Source organism: Tubulanus polymorphus, chromosome 7, assembly GCF_964204645.1.
Source record: "Tubulanus polymorphus chromosome 7, tnTubPoly1.2, whole genome shotgun sequence".
NCBI lineage: Eukaryota > Metazoa > Nemertea > Palaeonemertea > Tubulaniformes > Tubulanidae > Tubulanus > Tubulanus polymorphus.
The window spans coordinates 17,578,666-17,603,845 of record NC_134031.1 but is presented as its reverse complement, the minus strand read 5'-3'; the positions used below and the strand labels follow the sequence as shown (position 1 = coordinate 17,603,845).

At 38.8% G+C, this 25,180-nt stretch overlaps 6 protein-coding genes across 8 annotated transcripts; 3 read left to right on the top strand and 3 right to left on the bottom strand.

Annotated features, from left to right (window-relative positions):
* Window positions 1-238: 238 nt before the first annotated feature.
* On the top strand, window positions 239-4,858 carry LOC141908347 (2-phosphoxylose phosphatase 1-like). Its single transcript, XM_074798361.1, has 4 exons — window positions 239-267; window positions 392-608; window positions 1,342-1,527; window positions 2,035-4,858. The coding sequence occupies exons 2-4, from the start codon at window positions 509-511 to the stop codon at window positions 3,243-3,245; spliced, it is 1,497 nt and encodes a 498-aa protein (XP_074654462.1). The 5' UTR covers window positions 239-267; window positions 392-508; the 3' UTR covers window positions 3,246-4,858.
* LOC141908348 (WD repeat-containing protein 89-like) lies at window positions 4,858-6,160 on the bottom strand. Its single transcript, XM_074798362.1, has one exon. It carries the CDS (start codon window positions 6,022-6,024, stop codon window positions 4,918-4,920), a length of 1,107 nt encoding a protein of 368 aa, XP_074654463.1. The 5' UTR covers window positions 6,025-6,160; the 3' UTR covers window positions 4,858-4,917.
* A 3-nt stretch (window positions 6,161-6,163) lies between these two features.
* LOC141908349 (ceramide-1-phosphate transfer protein-like) lies at window positions 6,164-8,417 on the top strand. 3 transcript variants are annotated; one of them, XM_074798364.1, is made up of 3 exons: window positions 6,354-6,493; window positions 6,864-7,357; window positions 7,570-8,417. In XM_074798364.1, the coding sequence occupies exons 1-3, from the start codon at window positions 6,369-6,371 to the stop codon at window positions 7,587-7,589; spliced, it is 639 nt and encodes a 212-aa protein (XP_074654465.1). In that variant the 5' UTR covers window positions 6,354-6,368; the 3' UTR covers window positions 7,590-8,417. The 3 variants fall into 3 exon arrangements, with proteins under 3 accessions (XP_074654466.1, XP_074654465.1, XP_074654464.1); XM_074798365.1 differs by lacking the exon at window positions 6,354-6,493 and adding an exon at window positions 6,164-6,272 and having other exon boundaries at window positions 6,864-8,417; XM_074798363.1 differs by having other exon boundaries at window positions 6,864-8,417.
* Window positions 8,418-9,141: 724 nt separating this feature from the next.
* LOC141908871 (phospholipase A2-like) lies at window positions 9,142-10,681 on the top strand. Its single transcript, XM_074799129.1, has 4 exons — window positions 9,142-9,337; window positions 9,556-9,706; window positions 10,202-10,332; window positions 10,444-10,681. Exons 1-4 carry the CDS (start codon window positions 9,283-9,285, stop codon window positions 10,677-10,679), a joined length of 573 nt encoding a protein of 190 aa, XP_074655230.1. The 5' UTR covers window positions 9,142-9,282; the 3' UTR covers window positions 10,680-10,681.
* A 340-nt stretch (window positions 10,682-11,021) lies between these two features.
* Window positions 11,022-15,198, bottom strand: LOC141909227 (uncharacterized). Its single transcript, XM_074799614.1, has 5 exons — window positions 15,142-15,198; window positions 12,164-12,263; window positions 11,957-12,095; window positions 11,446-11,564; window positions 11,022-11,227 (listed from the first exon to the last, which is right to left on the bottom strand). Exons 1-5 carry the CDS (start codon window positions 15,196-15,198, stop codon window positions 11,022-11,024), a joined length of 621 nt encoding a protein of 206 aa, XP_074655715.1.
* Window positions 15,199-21,465: 6,267 nt separating this feature from the next.
* On the bottom strand, window positions 21,466-22,560 carry LOC141909226 (transcription factor HES-4-B-like). Its single transcript, XM_074799613.1, has 3 exons — window positions 22,504-22,560; window positions 22,279-22,374; window positions 21,466-22,182 (listed from the first exon to the last, which is right to left on the bottom strand). The coding sequence occupies exons 1-3, from the start codon at window positions 22,552-22,554 to the stop codon at window positions 21,466-21,468; spliced, it is 864 nt and encodes a 287-aa protein (XP_074655714.1). The 5' UTR covers window positions 22,555-22,560.
* Window positions 22,561-25,180: the final 2,620 nt, after the last annotated feature.

Below are 25,180 nucleotides of genomic sequence, written 5' to 3'. Positions count from 1 at the left end.
TTAGACGGATATCTTAAGAGACAATGAAATGCCAGGCAAATTACTCGTCAGTCAAATTGGCTGACAAAGATTTCATACAAAAATGACCTTCCCATTCCTGACTGTGGTTTGTGAAAATATCCGATTGTGAAACTAAACCTCAGACAGGTTACTGACTAGCTGAGGGATGTCCATCATACAACATACGACGTTCGAGTTTGGCAATTAGTGCGATGATTTTCGGTTAGAAACTTTCAAGGTCGTCGAATATTTCCACAGTCATAAATTGTAATTTGTGTTTTTTGTAGTAATTAATCTCTTAATTAGCAAAGAATAGCTAAAAATATGCCGGATTTTGGTCACTTGATGTCGTATATGGGGCTGGTATTTATTTTACTATTTTAATTTCCAGGTTTACAATTGTCGCATGACAAGAACAATTGAATTATGACTTAATTTTGACAGAGACGTTGTCGTTGATATTTTGTTGTAAGTGGATTGTACTGTACTATAGCGGTGAGCCCCGATAATGAACGCTCTCATAATTTCCGAAATGATCAAGCGTATAATATGCTGGAGATGGAAGGCATCGTTCGTAGTGTTTCTCGTTCTTATACTTATTGGTTCTCGTAAGTCTGTTTATTGTGAAATTTAACTCTTGACTTTCTAAACTCTCGACTTTACCCTAACTCCAAAATCTTACTTAAACCCCTTTTTCTAACATAAATTTTACGGACATTTTTTTAAAATGAATTATACAGAAGAACCTTGTTAATACGAATCTTCTGGGCAAAGTGTAATTGTCGTAATAAACAGTTTTGTATTATCCAAGGTTTGATTGATATGAATAGTTATTTGGGACGTGCTGGAAATCATCTTAATAAACAGGTTTTGACATCCTGTTATACCCTTGTTACAGGGTGTAACAGGCAGCATTACAGATATTTCGATACAGAGTTACAGCAGGTTTTACAAACTCTGATAGCCTGTTACCCTCATGTTTCAGAGCGTTCCACCTGTGTTACAGGGCTCACGGACTGTTACATAGCTTTACGGGTATTTGCCTTGAGCTACGAACAATCATCTCAATAATTGTTCGTAGCCACACACTGGTCTGTGGGTACCTAGCTGTTGTTCCTAGGGAACCCGTAACAGACCAGTCTGTGGGTGTTTTATACAGGGGTCTAATGTGACATTAGATTAGATAGAATTGCATGGCTCATACATCCTTATGGCTTTCCAAAATGATGTACAAGCCAATGTTATATGTTACTTGCAACTTGATGTTAAGCATTTCTTTGTCCTATTTTGAGCCTTATATCGACTATTTGACTTATACATATTGCCTACTTTTTTGTTTAGATTGGTGGTTTAGTGGATCGCGTAATCGCCGTAAAGTACCCGTGTTATTGCGTTATTTTAATAGCAATGATCACAATGAACGAGGTGTCGGTAACGAAACATTGATTTGGACGAGTGGTTTTAATAACGACAGTCAGGCCGATCAATATTGCAATCCGTCTGAAGCGCCGGTGAAAGGGGCTGAAGGTAAGTATGTTTATCGGATTTAAATATTGTTTTGCATAGTCGATTGCTTGATTAAGGATCGATGCAAAACAGCTTTACTGACTTACTGGTTTAGTAGATAGTGAAGCGTAGTAGAATGTGCTTAATTCGGATAATTGGGAACAAGTTTGGTTAATGAGAAATCTGGATTTAACCGATCAATATTAAGCAGGGTCTATAGTATCAAAGCAAGGAGACTATTCATTATGAATTGCAATAGAACATAGAGTACCAGGTATGAATATGCTGATTTTTTCTTGGTGCTTTATCGATATTAAGTTTATATAATTAAGTCTAAAATTAAGTTCATATAAAAATTCTCTTGGATTCTCTAACACTTTTCTTGGATCCTGTTATTTACCTCTTCCTCTGAATTACAACAATTCCTGCTTGGAGAGATTCTTGATCACAGTCCCCAAAGTGATGAGTTATCCAAGATTGATTGTAGTTGAATTAGGCCTATAATGTTTTTCATTCTATGAATTGTAGGATTAATGGTGCGTATGAAGAAACTGATATCGGTGCACGTATTTATTCGACACGGCGACCGTTCCCCTATACACAACCTTAAAAGGGGCGGACCTGTGAAACTGAACTGTAAAATAAACCTCACCGAATACTCGCATCACAAAACGTTACATTCGTACGTCGACAATCTCGCGCGAACTTCGAAATGGCGACACAACTACGACGCGTTCCGCCACACGGATACATTCCCGAACAAAAGCGATTGCGGCGACGGACAGCTGACGCCGAAAGGAGTCGTGCAGCTTCTCGATTTAGGTCGTTACCTCGGCAACATTTACAACAAAGAACTCGGATTGTTGCGGCGAGGTTTCCTACGCGAGAACGTGCTGATACGCAGCACGAAGTATCCGCGTACGTATCAAAGTTCGCTGGCGTTCTTGTACGGATTTTTGCCGAATTTCCGTGTACAGGATTTGTACGTCACCGAACAGCAGACGGTTTCGTTTTGCTCGACGAAACATTTTCACCGGCCGTGTTACTGCCACGCCGTACGCAAATACCACCAGCTGATCGCGCGCGAGTTGAAGCAACAAAATCGCTCGGCGTCGCAACGGTTGCTGCTCGAGTTGGAGCGCAAGTATCAAATCACGATCAAAGAAACGGACGCGACCGCTTTTCTCGACGCGGTCATGGGCCGTTATTGCCACGGTAAACGAATCGACGTCGCGTGTTTGAATTCGGGTTCGTGCAACGCGGCCGATCTGATCTCCGATCTGTGGAAGATCTCGAACAGCTACATGCGACGACAATTGCGCAGCGTCTCGTATCAACGGTTGCAATTGTTGCTGATGCATCCCGTGCTGTACGAAATCGCGCATCGCATGAACATGAATTCGCATCTGCCCGATCATCGACAGGTGAAATTTGTCCTCTATTCGGGACACGACGTTTCGTTGACTCCGCTGCTCGTCGCGTTGGGCATACACAATACAAAATGGCCGCCGTACGCGTCGCGTCTAGTATTAGAGCAATATCTTCAAGAATCGCCGACCGGTCTCACGCATCAAATACGAGTGCTGTACAACGGCAAGGATATGACTCGAAAGGTTCGCTTTTGTCAAAAAACGTCGACGTCGTTTACGTGTCCGTTGAGTCGATTTATGAGGTTCGTCGGCACCGAAGGATTCCAGCGATATTTCGGAGTGGACACGTTCACCGCTGCGTGTCAGTGAAGCGTTTAGGATCTTAAAGCTTTTTCTGCGGTCAGAAAATCTATCAGGGTTCCTACAGGTCCTTAAATACTACCCTAAAATTCAAGAAATCAAAAATTCTAGGGGTATGAGACCCTAAAATCAAAATTCTGAGCTTCCCCTTAACCAAATACATCCCTAAGTCGGCGTATTAATAAATTCATGATATCATTATCCTTTTTACATTTTCATGAAATCATTCTGTTAATCGCGTGTAGGAAGTGCCATGCATGAAAATTACTTGAAACTGGATGCCTAATATTTTTTCAAACATTTCCCTAAAAATTCTGAGTTGACTGATCTGTAGGAACCCTGTCTATAAAACCCTTCATTTTTAAGTCCATGTTTTTCGAGAAGATAACATCCAGATATTTTTCTTATGCATTTGAATTTCAGTTTAATTTTATTTACTTTAACTTCATCAGGGGACCAGAAAATCTGTTTTTACAACAAGTTTCTCATAACATTCGTAGGTACAAATAGAACCCTTTCAATGCTACTAGTTGTACACCCTGCTCTGTTTACTGTTTCTGTAGATAACTTTTTCAATGTAAACATAATGAAATAAGTTGCATCAAAAATTCATGACTAGATTTTATGAATTTTTGGTTGCATCAATAGGTTTATCTTGTCACGGGTTTCTTTCTGGTAGAGGGTATTTTAACTCCCAGTTTATTTGCACTTTACACGAGTTATGTTCATAGCTTTTTACAGTTTTTTCTCTTTACACAGGTGCTTATTTATATTTTATTTTATAGGCACTATATTTGTTGATTCTATATGTAAGGAAGAAATCTAATTCATTGATTTGTATTTGTATCTATTGATTATGTATCACCATGTAAATAGACTGGTTACTGGTCTCTATCTTCAACCATATTGAATGGGACAGGCAACCTGTCTACCATGTATACCGGTCCTTTCTCGCTTGCCAGGGTTTTATTGCCTGCTGCCTAAGCTTAAGCCAACACAAACCTTGGCCACAGACCCTTCATTTGGTCTATTACAATGCCCAAGATTTCTTGGGCAGCCAGGTTGCTGTTCAGCGGCCACCAGTTCATGTAATATTTAAGCCAATTAGATGCGTTGTTTTTCACCTGCTGATTTGCTTTATCAATACCACGCATCTGATTGGCTAGACATATCTGGTGGCCAATGAGTGGCAACCTGTCCACCCAAGAAACCTTGGGCGGTGTAGATAGACCAATGAAGGGTCTGGGGCCAGTTTGTTTGCGTGGGTTTCGGCAGTAGGCAATCAAACCCTGACAATGAGGATGAGGTCAATCATTTTTTGTAAATCCTCTTTAAAGGATAGCATCCAATCTTTTTAAAAAACCTTGAGTGGAGGTTCACAACTATTTAAATGTGTTAATTTCTGTTGTACCTAGTTTTTCATGCAATGAACTAAAACTTGACACGACATGAAAACCGTGTTCTATTCACGCCATCTGACTGATGGGTTGCCAGTACTAAGCATACTAAGCTTAAATGCCATGTATTCCTTTAACGTAACACTGGAAGCAGCAGCTCGAATTTAAAATCTCTAAAAAATACCAAAACTATTTATGAGATTATCAATATTTTATTCATCAAGTATACCTGTTGTGTGTTGAATAAAAATTCTTTAAAATAACCCAAAAATTAAGTTCTTTCGTTAGTAAGGATCTGCCTTCTTTTTTCGGCTCGATATTTTGCCCGTTTTCATTTTAAGATTACTGGCAGGTTTCGGCGACGAGTCGACAATTGATTCGGCATCTTTCCACAAGCAAAGTAACGAGTCTTCGGCTCCGGTCACCAACGAAGCATTCGAACTGTTCCAAAGTAATCCGCGTACGAGATCGTTATGTCCGCCATTCATGGACGAAACTTTCGAAATATTTTTCTCGTCGAAGTCCACATCGAATAGCAACGCGTTGCCATCGCGTCGAGTGCTCAGTAAACGCAACTTATCCTCCGATTCGCTATAGAAACAATCGACGAAACTCTCCGATTCATCGGTCGCCTCGTTTTTTAGATTTAGAATATCATCACCTTCGACGCCGTCCCAAATATGTAACGAGTTGATGTCCGTAATGCAGTACAGATTCTTCGATGTTCGCGTGTACCAGTTCATTTCGTATACGGCCGATTCGGCGTTTAACGTCATCAGAAGAGCGTCGTCTTCGTTCTGTTCGGCGATATCGAACACGCAGACGAGTCCGTCGGTGGACGCCGACGCTACGTGGTTCGTGGAGTCGCGGTGAAATCTCACTCTTGTGACGTCGTCCGAGTGCGATTCCTCGTAATATTTCAATAAATCGTTGGCGTTTCTCGCGTCCCAGAATAACAGGAACGAATCGTTCGTGTGTTCGATGGCGTTCGTACCGACGCATAACGTCGCGTCGTCGGAGCTGATGTCGCAGCACGAAAATGTTCCGAATTTCCCCGTGTAACCAACGAACGTTTGTACCGGTTTATCGGTACCGTTTCGCACATCCCAACATTTCAGCGTATTGTCCCACGACGACGTGTACAACAGGTTTGGATTGCGGCGGCCGAATTTGACGCCGGTTACGACGCTCTCGTGCCCGGCGATGCTGCCTAATGTGGTTAAATTATTCCACGTAAATAAACGAATCTCGTAATTCGAACTTGCCGCCGCTATTATCGGATCTTCCACAACTGGCTGAGCGTCCATACACAGAATGTAATCGGGTTCTGTTTTTTGCAGCGAAAAAGCAGATTTTTCGGCTAATTTCAGATTCTGCATATTTCTAACCATTATAAAAATATTTGTAACAACAAGGAGTCTGATATCTGGAAACTATAGAGTTCATACGACGGATATTTATTCAATCTATTTGAGATTTTTATCACACGTGCTTGGGGGATTTCCCAATAGTTAGTATTTCCGGGTTTGTCCTGTAGATTACAAGTTACGGAAGTTACGTAGTGGGGGACGATGTTGATGATAAAGTAATTTGTTCATTATTGTCGAAAAAATAAACAAAAAGTAGATCAAAAAGAAATGTAAGAGAGATTTTTCATGAATAATTGAATCAATTTGAATTAATATCTTCCAGTATTAGATGTACTGAGTAAATAGTTCGTGTGACAACTCTAAATATGGCCGCTAACAACGAAGGAGCTTTTGATATTCAGGCGATTACTGACAATTTTAAGGCATGTCGGCTTGACGATAACATATTACAAATTGATGAATATGTAGAGGCTTACAGCGAGTTGAGTAGGTATGTGTCAAAATCGGACTTCATGTGTCTCACAGCCTCTTTTCTTCCGAAATGTAAAACGTTCTGAAATTTCAGCACAGGTGGCAGCACCTTCTGGTCGTCATGGTTGAACTAGCTTCTTTTACCCCATATGCAGGGTGACCTGCAGGTAGGGGAGAATTTGACAAATTTGCAAATAGCCTGGAAAATTCAGGTCCGCCACATGAGATTCATATAAAGATGATTCGACCTATAAAATTTGATTTTATACCAAAAAAGAGATTTTTGGGATCCGACTTCTGGAATATTGGAAAACTCGGGAATTTGTTTAAGTGGCCACCCTCTAATGGTCGAAGAAAAATCGCTGATTCTATATTTGGTTATTTTTCAGGATATTCCCCTTGTTGGGAAAAGTTTTTGGCTTTGTCTCATCGGACGTTCACAGCAAAATACACATTCTTCGAGAACATCGAAAATCGTCGATGGGTGAACACTACGCGACGATTCAGGGAATGATCGCGTACGAAGTTGAGAATAATCTCACCGAATGCAAAATAAACAAACTTGATAACGGATCGCGAACTCTGCTGCGTCTCCATCGCGCTCTCGATTTCATAACGAAATTCCTGCACGAGGTTCACAAAGCCGAGGACAACGCGTCGACCGGCGCGATCGCCAGTGACGTCTACACGGAAACGTTGGCGAAATTTCACCCGTACTTGGTGCGTAAAGCCGTCCAACTAGCGACGTACATGCTTCCGGATAAAAAGGGTCTTGTCGCGAAGATGAAAAAATACGATTACGAGAAAACGATCGAGATTCTGAAACAGTTCGACGACGCGGTGAAACCGGTCTACGAGACAACTCAGAGTCTCTACACCGAACGTAATTTGTTAAATCTACCTTAACCCTTTCAATAAAGACTACTTAATACCTGATGAAAGTGATGGAGATAATTTGAAAATTATGAAAAATTCCACCCTCGTGTAATAACGGGCCTACTGCTTTAGTGCAAGTACACCCCGGTGCGGTGTATTGTTAGTTACTAACACTGCGGGGTATGCTTGCACAGTTACTGATATTCCACTGTTTGACAGGTGCTGCCATCTTTCAATAAAGATGAAAAATGATTGATTACAACCGGTAATGCATCAATACACCGCGACGCGGGGTACTAGCAGAGTTCATCACCGATTAATACACCGCACTGTAGAGTTGCCACACTGAAAGGGTTAAAAACGTTTTTAAGCAAAGAGGTTTTAAAATGTTATATATTTCATTAGAAATGATTTTTTGTGTCTTATGTGTGTAGGTAGTACAGACAAACCTTGTTTATTCTATTTATCTGATTTACATATTTTATAAAAATTCATAGAAATTATATATCTTGCAATGATTTTGGGCTGTAATCTCTTCTTTTCTGTCGAATACACAATTGGGAAAGAGATTCAACTTCTCGTGGGGTAACACCTTTCGTTTTGCAGATCAGTTATTTTCGTCACTTATTATGCATGTAACGTACTTCAAATGGGGCCACTTAAAGATTTGATCTCTGAACATAATTCAAACTACATATCTGAAGAAAGCATGTTGCTTGTGCTACAAAAATTCAAACCTTTTTGTAAATACTTCATTGTATTTCAGAATTTTGTTAAAGTTGACTGCCTAAACTAAATATTGGTTGTGTCAGTAAATTTTTTTTTGAAGTTTCACAACATTGTGTTGCCGATTAGGGCAATATTCGACTATATGTCATTTTTATTTGGTACAAGATTTGAGCTCAACTTCACTAAATGTTTTATTTTAGAAAGTGCAAACGTTTATATACTATCGGTTTTCGAGATTAGTTAATGTTATTGTTGTATATGAAATTATGAAATGCAGAATTTATGTAAAATTCCTTGACTAATTGAAACTATTACAGAGAGTCTCATTTTATACTTTGTTTTGAAAAGCTATCGGCTTTATTTGTACATCGTATTCCTAGTATAATAAATACTGAACTATATGCTTGAAGAAAGTCTTGACTTTCATTCATTTAGTAGATCTTGGAAAACCTCTTGGGTGGATTGTAGTACATCAGTTTTCTCCATAGCTGTGGATAGGTTCGGTATTCACTCCTGCAAATTCTATCTTGTTATGAAGAAAATCCCGTAAGTCGAAAAATGAAATGCCCTGTAGATATTGGATACAGTTAACCTCGTCTAACTCGTGCAAACTGGAATTGGCAAAATTGGCCCGAGCTAAGTGAAGTCCAATTAAAAGGATAGGAAACTTATGTTAGCAAAACACAAACCTTATTTTTTTTTTGACAAAAGAATCAGTCAAAATTCCGAGGTAAGGCGAGGTTTTACTGTATGTTTACTGCCACGTATCGGCTATCATCCTATAGCCGTCATCAGGGATGATTATTAAGGAATTTTCTTTCGGAAATTGTGTTTTATCTCGCACAATACTATCGCACTATCGCAGTTTATCAGTAATGAACAGGTTGAAAATACAATAGCACAAAAAGTTCAAGTTCGAGAGATTTGTTCTGTCCATAATATAGGACTCGAACGGTTATTCGTTGAATGGATCTACAGTGTAGTACTCCCGGACTCAGTTATCACGACCTGTGAATTATACGCTTCGTTTACAGCTGGCCGGAAAAAAAACACGGATAACGATAAAAATACGCTTTTCGAAAAATTGATCCACGTAAAGGTCCGTGACATACGCACTTAACGCGTGTATACGGTGTCGAAATAAACAGAACATATTTAACTCTGAAAATCACTGATCCAAAGATATTTTACATTCATAAGAAGATGGTAATTCGAGGATCGGGGTTGTTCGTGTGTATTTTAGTGGCGCTTAGCACTGGTAAGTAAAATATTACGATACAATTTGAAATTTTCATCTCATATTTCTGGCTTATTAGCAAAACCCACGGGTGTTATTCTGTAGCCCAGGAACTATACATGTATACAGACTTCGATTCAATACGTTTTCGGGGTTTATTGAGGGCCTATATAGTACCACGTTTCCATTAGCCAAATTCGTTACTAATTTCGTAGTCCAATTTCGTTCATCGATCACAGGAAGTGACGGCCACTCTCTGACAAAACGACGACTGGACAGTTTTGATGAGATGATAAACCGTTTGCTCGGTAGAAGTGCAGGTGACTTTGAGAATTATGGGAACTGGTGTGGACTTGGTGGCGAGGGTAAACCAGTTGATCCGATCGACGAGTAAGGGTTAATCAATTCGTTTCATTTGCGTTGCAATAGAATTTCAATGGTTTTTACTCTCTCTATATATAAACTTTGTAGTAATTTCGACAGATCCCTATAATATTTGTATAACGTTATCTATGTCGTAAATAACCGTGGTGAAACGCTATGCCCGTGTCGTGTCGATGTATAGAGAATCCCACACTGATAAAACGAGAAAGATGAAGTGCGAAAAGTTTCCGTTAAGCTAATTTATTGAATCGAAATTTCGACTATAACCCACTGAAGATTCCTGATCATTCCTGTGACTATTAGGTTATAGTCAAAACGTCGGAATCAACGAATTAGTTTAAAGGGAACTCCATCTCGGACTTCATCTTTCTCGTTATATCAGCATGGGATTCTCTATATCTCGCATACATGTTATTATCATTACTGTGAAAATGGATGATATCAGGAATGATTGTGTAGGCTATTACCCTATTATACTACAGATCATTTCATCATTTTCAGATGCTGTATGCACCATGACAATTGCTATAAGGAAAGCCGCACCGGGACATGCCGATCACATATAAATATTCTCAAATTGCCATACTTCCTGAAATATGAATTTGAAGTTGAAGATAAAGTCATCAAATGTCGTAAGTTAATATCCAAAACTTTGGAAACATTCGTCGTAAGGATGAACAAATTCCTGTAACGTAATTGATTTAATTGTGTGTAAAGCCTTTAGTTTTCTTTTTCGTTTTCAGTCGACGACGAAACGGACGTGTGTCCGTACACGGTGTGCCAGTGCGACCGTCAGGTGACGAACTGTTTCGCTGAAAATATCCATCACTATAACGAAACAAACAAAGACCAAGATCTAGCGACAACATTCGTCGACGATCTGATAAAAACTTATGAACAATTGAAGAATATACACTTGAGTGATATATATGGACTTCTGGGATTTGGAGGTTATTACGTAGAAGAATCTTTTGAATAGACGCTAAAAATAAACGCTTGCAATTTGCACGTTATATAAAACACGGGGAAATTGTGTGTTATATTTTTCATATCTAAAATGAATATATTATGACGATGATACTACATTGTATAGCACAATATAATTCGGTAACAAATTAACTGATAATTTACTAATTTGATTTCATAATCAATCTAAACCATAGCGCCAATCTTGTAGGCAGGCCTATCAAGAATGGCTTTTCTAAACTGATGACCAATAATATCGTACTTAAGTACGAGGGAAAGAAACGAATAGAACAAAATCATACAGTTTTTCGATTGCAACATGGATTTTTTTTTATACCGATTACAGTGTTATACACTAACTATTGTCCCCATCTGACGACAGCTGATTAATCATTATGGCTTTCAACTTGTCTATATTCGCCTCGCCAAATATCGATGACGAAGCTTCCTCGTCAACTAACGACATCAGGTTTTCCTGGTTTTCACCATCGCCGATGAAGCAGTGCGCGAACTGCCAGTCACATTTGCAGAATCTTTCGTCGCAGTGGGACAAATTATCATCTGCAAGAACAATTACAAAACCCAGTTGCAATCGCATTTGAAGAACGAACTTCTAGTGTGTTACAATATTCCTTTCATGATTGATTTTAGTACCACCCCACTTACTCCTGTTTTTGGATAGCTGGCAAATATACCAGACCGAAAATGCATTTTCAAATGAAATCTTGGATATACGTATAAATTTGTTTGAATGAGAAAAATCCTAGAGCAAGCCTTACTGCAGTTAGTTTCAACACCGATTTCGTCGATGTTGTAATACTTCCCGACCTTGTGATTCGAACAGACGTCAAGTTTGCGAATATTCTCGCGACAAGTATCGTGTAATACGCAACAGGTCCTGTAATAATCGATCGAAGATTCCAAATTAAGAAAGATACCTTCTGCAAATCTTCATTGATATAATAAGAAGAAAATCTAACATTTATTTTGTTTGTGACGAGAAAGCCCACAATTGAAGACTATATGTATGGTGAAAAAATGGCGAAAAAATCATTGAGACCAATGTTTCGACTGTTTCCAACAACAGTCGGCCACTGCTCTAATAAGGTGGAATGTGCCACCATCGAAATGGTTCCAATAAAGTTTGAAATGTTGGGATTTACTCATATTTTTATCGGGCTTAGTACGATTCAACAACTCGGTTTTCCTGTAAGGCGATTACAAACATTGTTTTAGCCTTCGAAGTAAGCACTAGCGCAGACCGGAGTGAGAATAGTGAATTATACACACCGGTTATGACCGTTCACGAAGTTAGGTTTGGAACAAAATGGGTTACTGCCTTCACTATCACCTCCGAGTCTCGTAGCATGTCTTAAAAACATCATTTGTAGCAAATCGCTCATCGGCCGTGATATCCTAGTTGGTGCACCTGAAGTTATTGAAACACCGTTATAACCTTAAAACCTATTTAGCAGGCCTTAAATCCCATGTACTCACAATTCGCGGAAGTCAGCACAAGAATTACCACCAATGCGACAAGGATGCGTGAGCTGGCCATTACTGACACAAATCGAGAACTCGATCCAAAAATATTTGCCTGAAAACGAAATAAGGAAACGTCTAATATTTCTTCGGCGTGAATGAATTTTCAAATCGAATAGATCATCAAAATCTTATAAACTAATCATAAGTACATGATAGCACAATGCAAGGGTAGAACTACTCGACGGGGAACAAGTGGCAAGTGAGGATGAGCATTCTGCCCGAGGAGGAAAATATAGTCCGTATTTGATCTGTTTATCACAATTCCACTATTGTATTCGAATAATTAATAGATGAATTCTTCGAGATTTATCGTAATCGCCTAAAGTCAACCGACTTGAAAACGGGGACCACCTGTTTACCGACGATTAATTGTGTCTTCAGGGCGCTACCGATCTACGAAAAGATTATCTATCACTCTTGTCGAGTAGCGCACCGTATATATCTATACGCTGGCAGGTAGTCCCCGCGTTCCGGCAGTGCGATGACACACCTGCCCGGGCTTGGTAACCCCACAGACACGTGTGTGTGCTAAGTTTTCGATATAGTTAACAATATTGACTATGTGATAGATAATCATCGTCTATTACTATCACGAATGCGTGTCTGATGGTGAAATTTAGGTTCAAGTCGAATTTTTATATTTACATGTACCCGGAGCCTAAATGGTGAAGCTTATCTGATTGCACTGCCTGCGAATTCTGTGTGCGAAAACAATTTTAGAGAATCAATTTGAAATTAGTTTTTTGTCCTACTGATCACGCTATATTCATTTGTATTTTAATCCTACGAACATTCGATATCCCCATAGATAAAACTCCCCTCTGGTAAAATCCCCCCCCCCCAAATAATTAATTTGGAAATAAAGAAAATATTTCAATATTTTACAAAACTTTAATAGAAAAAACTTCAAATTCGTGTTGGTCAATGTCGTGTTGGTCACAATATTTACCTTGGATTATCTGTGACTTTTAGCAAGTTACATGCATCTAAGATGACTTTATCGTAGCTTCGAAAATTCTATGAAGAAATATAGTTGAAGTAATATTGAAATATCTATGTACATGTGTATTCCTAAATATTGTAATGAAAAGTATTATCTAGTTTTTATCAAAGTTTGATAGCACAAACTGAATGGAGAGGGGGGGGGGGGGTTACCGGGGTTAATACCTGTTTTCGTTTTCTTACTCTGGCCAGACGAGGATGACGTGGATATGAATTTATTTGCCTGGTAACCGATCGAAGGTTACGGGTCATTTCTCTCTCAGTTCTAGATAAAACGATGACGATTAAGTCGAACTATTTTAACTGTCGTCGACGCATTAAACAGATCGACAGTGAAAATACTATTAATTGTAGCCGTCTGGTGAATAGAAAATACACAATCGCCGACGAAAATTATCTGATAACGCCTCGGCTTCTAGAATTGATGAAAACTCAAAACACCAATCGATGAATGAATGAATGGACTGGGCAATCAACGTTGGCCATTTACGCTATAAAAGTTGTTTTGTTTGAAGCAAACAAATCTCTATTGGGGATTATAAAATAATTCAGTCTTATGTAACTAAATGACAGTTATGTATCGAAGACGATTTGAAGATAGTACGCATAGCGAAGAGAAGAAAAGGAAGCCGCTCTCCTTTCGTCGTCCAGGAAAAGAATTGCAATGTTTTATTTACAGGATGGTGCTCGGCAAATAAAAATGTAACCGTAATCATGGCATGGATGGATGATTTGGTGTTAAAGGGATTATCAGGGTGTAAACATTGGATTAAGCTGGATTAATAGATGTTTACACGCGCTGTGTTGCTAACTCGCGGACATCGGGGGCCGTTCCGGCTGTTGCGTCATGATCCTAGTCTGTCAAGGGCTTCTTGACTTTCCCGAAATCGCCTCAAGTCCTACGAATTTCAAACATACCTTATACAAGGCAAACCAACCATACACAAATAGCCAAGTACTAAAAATTCTAACACTTAAGATACTCTTCGCAATGGAAATGAAATCGAAACTTCAAAGAACTCTCTGCATGATTTATACTTTCCACACTTAACTATTCCTCATAAACCCATAGCTCTATATATCGTTATGGGTCTATTTCCTATTGAAAACTATCTCGGATAATAGAAACGATACTGATTTGTTTATCCTTTCATTTCAATGTTTTTAACCGTGTATTCTGTTTTCGCTATGTTGCCGCGATTACGCCGTCTAGTCTAGACCGCGGAGGTCGCCATGGATTAATATTGCAGTAATTTAGTAATCAGTTAATTGATTACACACAGTTTAATTATGAAAACAGCGCCTCTATTGTCAGCAATGATTAATATGTTTGTGTTTACAGCTATACAGTTGGCGTCTTTAATGAATATAAATTGTTTTAATTAAACGTTTGATCGTTGTTAGACCGTAAAACGAGTCTCTGAAGCATCTTGTCACAGGGTAAACTTTTTTTTCAATTCTAAAACCTAAATCCAAAAAACTCGGAACTGGTATTACAGTGACTTATATAAGTAGAAGTACAAATTATTAGTTTTCTATCTATTACAGCGATGAATTTCCATATAAAGAAAAGAAACGGATGGTTTGTCACATTCCCTTCTCTGATTTACTTGTGTTCATAGAAAATATGTAACCCAAGAACATATCTAGTTTGATCACTTTAAACAAGAAATAAAATACACGTAGTTGCATTTTGGACAAAAAACTACTTGAATGCATTTGGCCACTTCGTTGAAATTATGTCATGTGAATACAACGTTTAGAGTCAAAATTACCATGGCAGATATGACAGTATTTTTAAGATAGATAGAAGTAGAGCGTAATAATTTATTTTTCTATAGTCCCATTATTTAGTGAGTAAGTATTAGGTTCAGATGACGAGCTGTTATAAAATGCGTGACTTGTGGCGGTAGAAAACATTCTCTTACCCCAGATACAGGCCCAGGGATATCACAGGTGAGATTCTCCTCTTTAATCAACCCCATGACGCAATGACAACCAATTCACTTCTCATCGTTTACCGAAGGGGAAGAAAACTACGAAGGGAAATTATTTATACAATTGTCACGAAAAGTGAACCTCAGGGAACGAACGTGAGAAGCTTGAAAAAAAGTTTTTTGGCCATTTTATTAAGTCGTTGTTTGGTCTCTACCTGTATATATGTGTGAATTAGAATTAGAATTTCCAATCCAAATATGAAATGACGTTTCCATTTAGGAGCGATCATGGACGCATAAACTAGTTTATACATCAAAACTATAGTTTATACGATTTTTAAGGAACATCTAAGTGCAAGAAATTTCTCCAATCTTATTCATTTATTCTCATTTTTAGTGCGTTTATTTTACATCAACTAAATGTTTTGCTACACTACGAGTCGTTTCTTGGAATATCTCATCAGTTTCTGTGGCTTTTATTGCGCCACCAAGCCAATGCACAGGGCGTAATAAAATCAAAATATAAAACATGTCATGATGATATCAATGTTTATCAAAGATATCCACAATGATAACGGCTTATGCTATATATATATATATATATATATATATATATATATATATGTGGCTCCTTTGTCCAGGAATGCACTTTTGAACGTTATGTAAATCGGCGTTCTAGGGTTTTCTCAATGCCAAGGGTTTTATAAAACATGATCAAAAGGTTTTTCAATGAGATATATATATCTATATATCGTCGTCTCATGATTGAGTTCGTTTCAGGGTGCATCCAACAATACGAATCATGTGGATGAGTTTTGAATTCTATTCCAAGGGACATTCATTTCTACTATTTTCATGTCTTTTTGTTTGGTACTTGTCTTTGCGCTCTTGTTGTCTGAAGAAATTATTGTGTAAATTGATATGCGATCGAATGAAAAAGTGTGATCGTGTTCCCGGAAAAACTAGCTTCCGAGGGCTGAGCCGGTTTATCGGTATGCGCATAGCGACAGAGTCGAGCGACCGATGGCACTTGTGGGGCGTCGGAGCCGCCAACACGCGCGACCCGTAATTACAGAGGAAACATCTGTCTAAGGTCGGATACGTCAGTGTCCACACGTGCGACCGGCGCGTTGCTCGTCTCTGATTGGCGGATAGAGTATCGCCCGCGTGTCCACACGACTTTAAATATCCCCGAATGTACGCCCATAGGACCATAGATCTTACAACCACCAAACCCGCAAGAAAATCCATACGAGCTCCGCGTTCTGAACAGAATCTGAGAAAATAATAACAGTTTAGGAGATTTATAATATGACAAACTCAGTTGGAAAAATGGAGAAAAATGACAATGACGCTAAACCAAAGGACAGAAGGGTATGTCATATCATATATCATTTTTTATGTAAATAGTTACTGATTAATGGAAGATATCTGACATATCTCAAATCACTGCAATAAGAAATAATTAATTCAAACCTAATACTATTGACTTGCTTTTACAATATCTTATACGCATGCATACCAACTGCTTTGAGAGTAAATCGTTCATATCAATTCTAAAAAATCAGTTCAGAAATATGATTTTTGTTTCTGCTTGAAAAGCTTCACCAACAAACTCACGTTACGTACCGGCATACGTAAATTGTGGGAAATATTAGAGACATAAGGCTGCGATGTAGAAATCGGATTAAACCAAAATGGCGGGGATTAAGATAGCATTTTAATCCGTGTGACATTGTGATCTATATATATTTATTTATTTGCAAATGGCAGATGGATGCATTATCATAGATAAACTCTTTTACAGGTCACCAAACCGATCATCGAAAGACGAAGACGTGAACGAATAAACGGAAGTTTACGAAATTTGAAATCTATTTTAGAGATGACTTTCAAAAATCAGGTAATTATCGATTAACACAATATCACTCCATCATTTCGTTAGTAGACGTACCAACTTAGCGCTGAAGTACAAAGTCGACAAATCCCCAGATAGAAAACTCGTATCATATAAGATTTGTCAATGACGTAATTCGTAATTAAATTCGTAAAGTCGCAAGGTATTTATGCTATGTTTTGATTTTAGATTCCACGTGACAGTAAGATGGAGAAGGCTGATATACTCGAGTTGACAGTGAATCATTTGAGAAATACGCAGAGACGTCAACTCTTCAGCGCGGCAGCCACTGATGCGTCAGTCATGGAAAAATATCGCGCCGGATTCTCCGAATGCGCCACCGAAATCACTCGATTCTTATCGGCGGTAGATGGCGTTAGCGACGATCTTCGGACCCGCGTTTTCGGTCATTTGTCAAACCAAATGAACGCTATGATTCCGCAGTACACGAGTGTACACTGGCAACAGGCTACTGCCCGTGTCGGACCGAATATGAATAACGTTTACAATTTTCAAAATGTCGCGTCTCCTGTGACTTTTTCCGCCGAGACTTCGCCGCAGAATCACATTATCTCACCCCCACTAATGAATTACGCGAATACAGAATCGAAATACATGACCGCACCCGCTACCGCGCAAAAATACAACAGACAGTTATTCGCATCGTCTGCGAATAGTTACACGAATGTAAATATGGCTATCGGGCGACCGATTAGCTCTCCGAATGACGTAGTGCAGAAACAGTCACCACCAGATCTCCTTAAAGACTTATCCAAAGGCAACAGCGCGTTTAAACCGTTGATAAAATCAGTTAAAGAGGAACCCGGTGTTATCATTAAGACCGAACCACAGGACGACAACGTGATCAATAATAACGTAAATGACAATGAAAACGTCGATCGTTTCGCCGGCGACGATCAGAACGGTAACCAGCAAGTTAATGCTGAAGATAACATGTGGAGACCGTGGTAGCTGATTTATATTCAAAGATGTTGAATATCTACTTAAACACACACAACTTATACTGCTGATACAATGTAAAAAGTTATGATTTTAAATATATATAAATACTTATTGAAATAACGAGTTATTTTTTATAATGGTCTATCAACGAGGTATGGCTTATCGTCTCCGTTGACGTCCTCGTGGTAAACATTATATTGTCCTGGATGAATTAAGGCAGCTTACCTCCAACTGGTTTCAGTAAAACCCATATATACTCTTGCATGATCGTTTTGATACATGGGATGATTATCACACAGCTTTAAAGTGTAATAAGGCATGAGGATAATATTGACGTGAACTGGCGGCATATGGGCAAATCTTTCAGAACTACCTGACTGACAGATAGATACAGTCTACTAACTACTTATATTAGTAATATAAATCAGGGTTTCCTGAAGAAGTTCAAAAATTCAAATTTTATTCGATAGAATTTATTGAAATGAAACCACAACGTTCCACTGATGAGTTAGTAGTGGATAAACGTCGTGGTTTCATTTCAATCAATTCTATCGAATAAAATTTGAATTTTTGGACTTCGTACAGTTTACAGATACCAGTATCCCTATATAAAAAAGAAAATTTTATAGGGATACTGGTATCATCCATCCTCCATCAAATTGTGACAAGCCCCTGTGCAGTTTACACATCGTTAACATATAAAATCAGTTATATATTCAACTACTAACAGTTTTAAATAGTTATATTATTCCCATCCCATCTATGTATAAACATGATGAACGATATTACCATGCCCTCGAATCATCTAGAAAGTTCCAGATCCCGTAACAGATAATATTTTGAGACTCGTTTGTTACATAACAACCGTTTTATTCCGGTAGTTATTTGACCGAAGACTAGAATTTCTTCCAGTTCATGACCCGAGAAAAATGGCGACGCATATTCAACATTTATTACCAAATATAGCGTATGTTCCGCAGAGGATGCATTCATATCCATCCACAAATAAAACTCCAACTTTGAATCGGAGCCGTGGGAAGCTCACCCACGCAGAAATATACTGGAAACTGTACATTTAATTGAATAAAATGCGTGATGAATTGAAATTCTTTAGCCATCATTTCAGTAGCTATAGGCCGAGCATCATTTGTTGTTTGAGAAAAAGGATCAAATTACAACCGAGTTTCTTTTATGCGAAGAACCTGCTTCGTCTTTTCATCCTTTAATGTCGAGGTTTTAGAGCTATTCGGGGATGATGTTTAGCTATTCAGTCGTCCGAATACCAATGCATCTTCCCCAGCCTCCTTTTGTTGCGGTGCGAGCAACTTGTTACGCGTTTTCTCGACGCTGAATAGAGCCATTAAAATTTCGGTGATTCGATGAACATCGGCCGCGTGTCGGCATCGTGCCCGCCGCACGGATTTAGAGGATGGCCGCATCCACCGTATCCAGGTACATCGCTACCTCTTGTAGTAACCAGTCAGGGCGTTGTGTAAGATTTGTGTAACGCGCCATTGGGTGGCGAAAACATACGGTTCTTTCCGTCGGTAATTAGGGCTAATTTCGGGCGGGGATCATCTCACCCTTGTGAATGTCCGACCAGATGTTTATTGGACGATCTATTGTGCTGGTAAATTGGATAATAACACCCGTTACGTAAACGAGGGCCGAGTCAGATCACGAGAAGCCAAATGATCGAGAGACTTCTGACCGTAATAACCTCGATCAAAACTCTCAGATCGACAAGAAAAAAAAAGATTAACAAGAAAAAAGGTTAAAACAAAAAGAATGAAAAATCATGTATTCTTTTTATTATAAATCGGATTTGTATAGAATATAAGTTGAATTTAAAACCGTGTTTCATCAACAATATTTATACGACGATGTTTTTCTGTAGGCAATTATCAACACTGAGGCCATTTCTTTTAAGATACCATGGTTTTAACCTAATCGTGTTTAAGTGTACGATTTTACTTCGAATATATCACTAAAATAACACAGAAATATCGTCTATTTTTATGAAAATAGGCAGGAGTTTTACGGAAATTGATACAGCTTAATACGCGATCAAAAATAATTTGTCAAATTCAACTGCCACATTCCCTTGAGATCCTGTCACCATGATTTCTATTGAAAGTTAGTTATTAATGATGTGTCAATTCAATAAAGGCTCTCGCTGTCGTGAGATAACAGACGTGCTAATTTCCCGAGAAATAGCCATCACAGAACCGGAAATATTTTTATGCACATTTTGTTAAAACTATCTTCGCCTTCCACGCACATTTCCACTATCTACAATCTGCGTAGCAACCATTTTTTTGTTTTTACAAAATCACTGATCTGTATACCAATCAATTATATAATAATTGACTTAAGCGTAGTTAGAGTTGATGGATGTTTTCTTTTCGGGCCGACTTGATGACTTCAACGGGTCGAATCATTCAAAGTATCGAATCGAACAAATACATCGATTGTCAGTGGAATTCTTTGGAGCGACATTAGAACAAATTGACGAACAAAGCGAAACCGCAAACGACACAATAAAATCTTCGTTAGCGAATAGATACCGAATGAATCGATGTAAAGGTTCGATGTAAAACACGAATTAACGCTTTCATCGATAACAATAGACGTGTAAAAAGGCGAATGGTTTCCGTGTAGGCAGAAAGTGATACATTTCATTGAAATCCCTAATGAGCCAACAAATCAACCCTTGATAAATCCGCGTTGATATTAACACCCTGCAGGTATAAGTGACGCCGCGTCTGAACTAATAACATTTGAAACTGCAGCCCTGACGCGCGGTTGCTAACTGCGGAGTTACGAGGCGCGCGTTCCTGAAAAATCGTACTCATATTACGTCAGCCTACGAGCGATTTAGAGATGATTGCTGGCGGAATTTTTGTGACCTGTATAAAAATGTCCTGCCGTCGTGTAGCAAGTCGGCCTCTACGTCGTAGCGAAGTATTGTATTCTCTGATTCAAATGATTGATTCGCTTATTATCGTAGACAATTTCCTTGTAGGGGATTGGTTATTAGGGTTTTCTGACTTTTCAACAGAAAACCCTATTCCCTCGGTAAGGGTTTTCTGATCTATCGGCGGAAAACCGAATTGTTATATACTTATTTTCACTCTCCCGACACAGATGATTATTCGAAGACGTAATAAGAAAACAATAATCCTGGAATCCTGAACATAATCCGCTTTATCCTCAACCATCCTCTATGTAAACATATAAACAGAAAATGCAATATTCTTTTTCATATATAAAATTATAACATTTTATTTCAATAACAAAAAGTAGACTTTTAACGTCTTTAACAAGAATGGAATTCTACAATTCATATTCACAATACACAATAGCATAATCTGTATTTATACATATGTACAATAATTTTATCATCACACGATGCCATGATGGATGGGAAAGTTTTTTGGAAGATTCTGAGTGTCTCACCACGGGCGCCACATGCTGGCGTAATCAGGAATGACGGGTAAGGCATTCATGTTTAAATTGTCTCGCGCAATCTCGACGCAATCACGTGGTTCACTCTTGACCGGTTTGAACGCGCTGTCACCGGACGAGGCGACTGATAAATTGTTTTCGTTCGATGCTCTCAATCTGAGCGCGGGCACTTTCTTCACGGAAAAGTTTTGCTTAATATCCGATTGGGCATCGAGTCCGTGCATCGCGCTAATCTCCTTCTTCACCAATGGCTGGGGTGAAAATGTGCCCTTAATTACTTTGAATCTGTTTACATTTACATCGTTATTGTCCATGGGTTTCAAGCGATTTTCGAATAATGGCGTTTGCCTACAGCCACCATTTATTAGTCCGGTCGCGAAAACATGCGGCGGTGTCGCTCCCTGCTGCCAGTCAACTGGGGTACGAATCGATTGACACGCGTACTGTTGGTGAGGTCTCATCGTAGAGGCATGGCTAGAGAGATGGTTCAGAACTCTCCCGCGAAGTTCATCACTGACTCCGTCGCTTGCCGTCAAGAAGCGACTGATTTCGCTGGCGCATTCGCTGAATCCTGTACGGTACTTGTCCATGACGCTCGGGTCGTAAGCGGCCATGGTTTGTAAATGGTGTCGTTGACTTAGACGCAAATGGTTGACAGTCAACTCTAAAATATCCGCTTTCTCCATTTTACTGTCACGTGGAATCTGTTAAACGGAAAGAAAAAACATTTAAAATTCAAATTGATTTTTAAACAAAAGGGAGAGGTCGCGTTCACTTCAATGAATATGTGAAATACCAACCTGGCCATGAAGGACTGCTTCTAAAATAATCTTCAGTTCTCTCAAACTGCTATTTATTCTCTCGCGTCGACGTTTCTCAATCACCGGTTTCATCACCTAGAAAATAAAATCATTTTGTCACATTATATATGTATTTCATTATTCAGTCGGCATAGATAATTAGTAAATAGGACAATATGTGAATATATTCGCTCTCTTGTAAGTTGTCAGAATATCATTACATACCCGACGATCCGATGGTTTGGGTTCTTCAGATTTTCTGAACGTGTTCGTCATTTTGAAATTAGCCTATTCGCTCGAATGACAGATCGAGAATATTCCGGGATATAAAACTGTGAGAGATGTGTACTTTTCGAGCTCGTTCGACAGATTGATGCCAAATCTGCGGATTCCACTCGTATTTATACCCGGATCCGACGCGCCGAAACGGTCTCGACCAATCAGATTCGAGGAACGTGCCAGGCGTACGCGCGTACATTGCAATGGTTACCGAGTCAAGACAGCTGTGCGCAAGCAATTATAGGCTACGCGTGCTCGGCTCTTTGTTGCCCAAAAGTGGTGTCACATGACACCCGGACTGTCGCTAGGCATACCGATACAGCGGTACATGAGGTTTCCTTTACAAATTCCACGGGTTTTTATTTCTCGCTATCGCTTTCAACGAATATCGACAAATTTGTCCTCGATCTCAAGTTTCATGTAATTCGGAATTAAAAATTCTGACACTAATTTCGATACGAAGAATTCCCATAATGATTTCGGCAAAAGACGGAAATTGATTTTTCCTTAACTAACCCGTCTAACTTTCATTCATATTCTTAAGCTTTATTGTCAGTCAGTGTTTAACAGTCAAACTTATGACAAATAACATACATTTACTAAGATGGTAGTAGCAACATTTTACAGTCCGAGAAATCCGGAAGAGCACACAGTGCTATACAGCTAGTAATCGAGTTGTCCTACGGATTCCATAACTTTTAAACATCTTGAAATGTTTTGAACGTAATATGTTTTGGCCATTAAAATTATGAGGAGTTATTATGTATAAAATACTTTCTGGGGAATGTTATAGAAGTTTTCCCGCTTTTCGTCGATATACAGTCTGGGTTATTATGATCGCCCGGTGATTCCGATTTGTAAAAACTAATTAATCTGCCCAGTAACATCACAATAATCATCGTAACCAATTAATAACAGCGCAACAGGCGCCGGTCACCGTAATTTGTATGTTATCATCAAACAAATTGTGTTGACCCTCTCATCACCACACGAGTCTAATGCGGGAATGAATGCAAAAAAGAAAGCGATCTGAATGGGAGTACCGGTTGTGCTTATAGCTGTATTCTAAGGTGTAAAATTCATGATTATGTTTTTAACTTCAAAATTATATCGAGAATACAGTTGAAAATTTAAGGTGAAAATTGTGATGAGCGTTCTCATAAGACCATATGCAATACTTCTTAAATTGTGGGTATTTAATATCCCAACAAGTCCATTTTCATTGTTCCGCACCTCTTTGGAGGAAAAATTCTGACTGTCTCCAATGTTCATATCCAGTTTTTATTTCCTAGCGTTTCAAAAACACCTCTGTCTCTTCAAAATTTCAGATTCCAAACACAGACCGTTAAAATAACAAACAAATCCCGCCTGAATGACAACAAATTGTGAGTCGATAATAGTTGTTGACAGCGACTGGCGATTGTTGTGCGCGCCTGCAGAAACTTCCTAAGCAGTACTGTTACATAAACATCGTAATTACACGTCCCGACTGTGGGATACACGCTCTGAAGGAATGCCAAGAGACAAAACATGACGACATAGCTAAAATAAAAACTTAACTCATCAAAAATTACCCATCATAACATAATTCTTATTCTTGTAATATAATTGCTTTGATAAAATCCATTGTTAAAAGCGCTTTTAGTACATTTTCAGCAGTCAAAAACAACTACCCGCAGCTGTTTGTCGATTTCAATTCTTAATATAAATGTAAACATCTTAAAAGGTTCGATTCACGTTCACAAAATGTAAGCCTATTTAATGCGAGAATAAACAATAATTTCAATCATCGCGTTATCTTAAATAATATGGACTTTTATGGAGGACGCCGTATTTTGTGTCGTTGTTAAAATCGGTCGTTACTATGTATAGAGATACCCCCGAAACAATCGTGCTCCGATCCGGTCCGCCCGTGGGAGACGGCAGCCGACACGCGCCGGCCACGCTGCCTGTACAATCATCGCCAACAGACGGGCCTCGACTACCGGAATCTCACAACTACCTGCCACCAGCACCAACGGTCCCACCAGCGTTGATAATATGCCCGGCCTGTGTGTCGCATTGGGAATTTAAAAAAAAAAACGCTTTACAACGCCATAGTTACCATACTGGCTACCATCTAAATGTTACACGATACAACACGCCCCGTGTGCGTGTCCCGACTTAGTGAAATATAGGCTTAATCAAAATCAAAGTTCAAGTAAAGAATAAATTCGGGTAAGATATTTTCTTGTTGATTCCATAATTATCGATATACATTTGTATACAGTATTTATAGTTCATACTCTATTATAAAATAAGGATGTTTTTTTAAATTGACCGTGAATTATGTTCGCGGCCTGATGTGGGTAAACGCTAACTTATCAATAAAAAACGAACTTTTGACTGTGAAACGTTGTATTGGACCATCCTTTATTTCCGCTTGTTTCGATCCTTCATCACATAATGAAAACTTATTTTTCTATAACCCGTATATACATTAGATAGATAATGAAATAATAAACAAATATGAAATAAATTGTCGATTACAGAAATGAATCCAGTAATATACCAGGAAATGAAAAAATCATGCCTTAAGTTCACAAGGAAGTTTAAACGGGATAAACACCAGCATGACAAAATA

Bases quoted from the DNA above. Each gene is read 5' to 3' on its own strand.
- LOC141908347 (XM_074798361.1), top strand. From the start codon at position 509: ATGAACGCTCTCATAATTTCCGAAATGATCAAGCGTATAATATGCTGG. The intron at 609-1,341 runs GTAAGTCTGTTT...TTTTTTGTTTAG, and splicing joins TCTTATACTTATTGGTTCTC to ATTGGTGGTTTAGTGGATCG. The intron at 1,528-2,034 runs GTAAGTATGTTT...TATGAATTGTAG, and splicing joins GCCGGTGAAAGGGGCTGAAG to GATTAATGGTGCGTATGAAG.
- LOC141908348 (XM_074798362.1), bottom strand. From the start codon at position 6,024: ATGGTTAGAAATATGCAGAATCTGAAATTAGCCGAAAAATCTGCTTTT.
- LOC141908349 (XM_074798363.1), top strand. From the start codon at position 6,369: ATGGCCGCTAACAACGAAGGAGCTTTTGATATTCAGGCGATTACTGAC. The intron at 6,494-6,863 runs GTATGTGTCAAA...GTTATTTTTCAG, and splicing joins GCTTACAGCGAGTTGAGTAG to GATATTCCCCTTGTTGGGAA.
- LOC141908871 (XM_074799129.1), top strand. From the start codon at position 9,283: ATGGTAATTCGAGGATCGGGGTTGTTCGTGTGTATTTTAGTGGCGCTT. The intron at 9,338-9,555 runs GTAAGTAAAATA...CATCGATCACAG, and splicing joins TTTAGTGGCGCTTAGCACTG to GAAGTGACGGCCACTCTCTG. The intron at 10,333-10,443 runs GTAAGTTAATAT...TTTCGTTTTCAG, and splicing joins AGATAAAGTCATCAAATGTC to TCGACGACGAAACGGACGTG.
- LOC141909227 (XM_074799614.1), bottom strand. From the start codon at position 15,198: ATGGGGTTGATTAAAGAGGAGAATCTCACCTGTGATATCCCTGGGCCT. The intron at 11,565-11,956 runs GTGTGTATAATT...CGATTATTACAG, and splicing joins TTCGTGAACGGTCATAACCG to GACCTGTTGCGTATTACACG. The intron at 11,228-11,445 runs GTAAGGCTTGCT...TTGTTCTTGCAG, and splicing joins CGGTGTTGAAACTAACTGCA to ATGATAATTTGTCCCACTGC.
- LOC141909226 (XM_074799613.1), bottom strand. From the start codon at position 22,554: ATGACGAACACGTTCAGAAAATCTGAAGAACCCAAACCATCGGATCGT. The intron at 22,375-22,503 runs GTATGTAATGAT...TTTATTTTCTAG, and splicing joins CCAAACCATCGGATCGTCGG to GTGATGAAACCGGTGATTGA. The intron at 22,183-22,278 runs GTTGGTATTTCA...TCCGTTTAACAG, and splicing joins AAGCAGTCCTTCATGGCCAG to ATTCCACGTGACAGTAAAAT.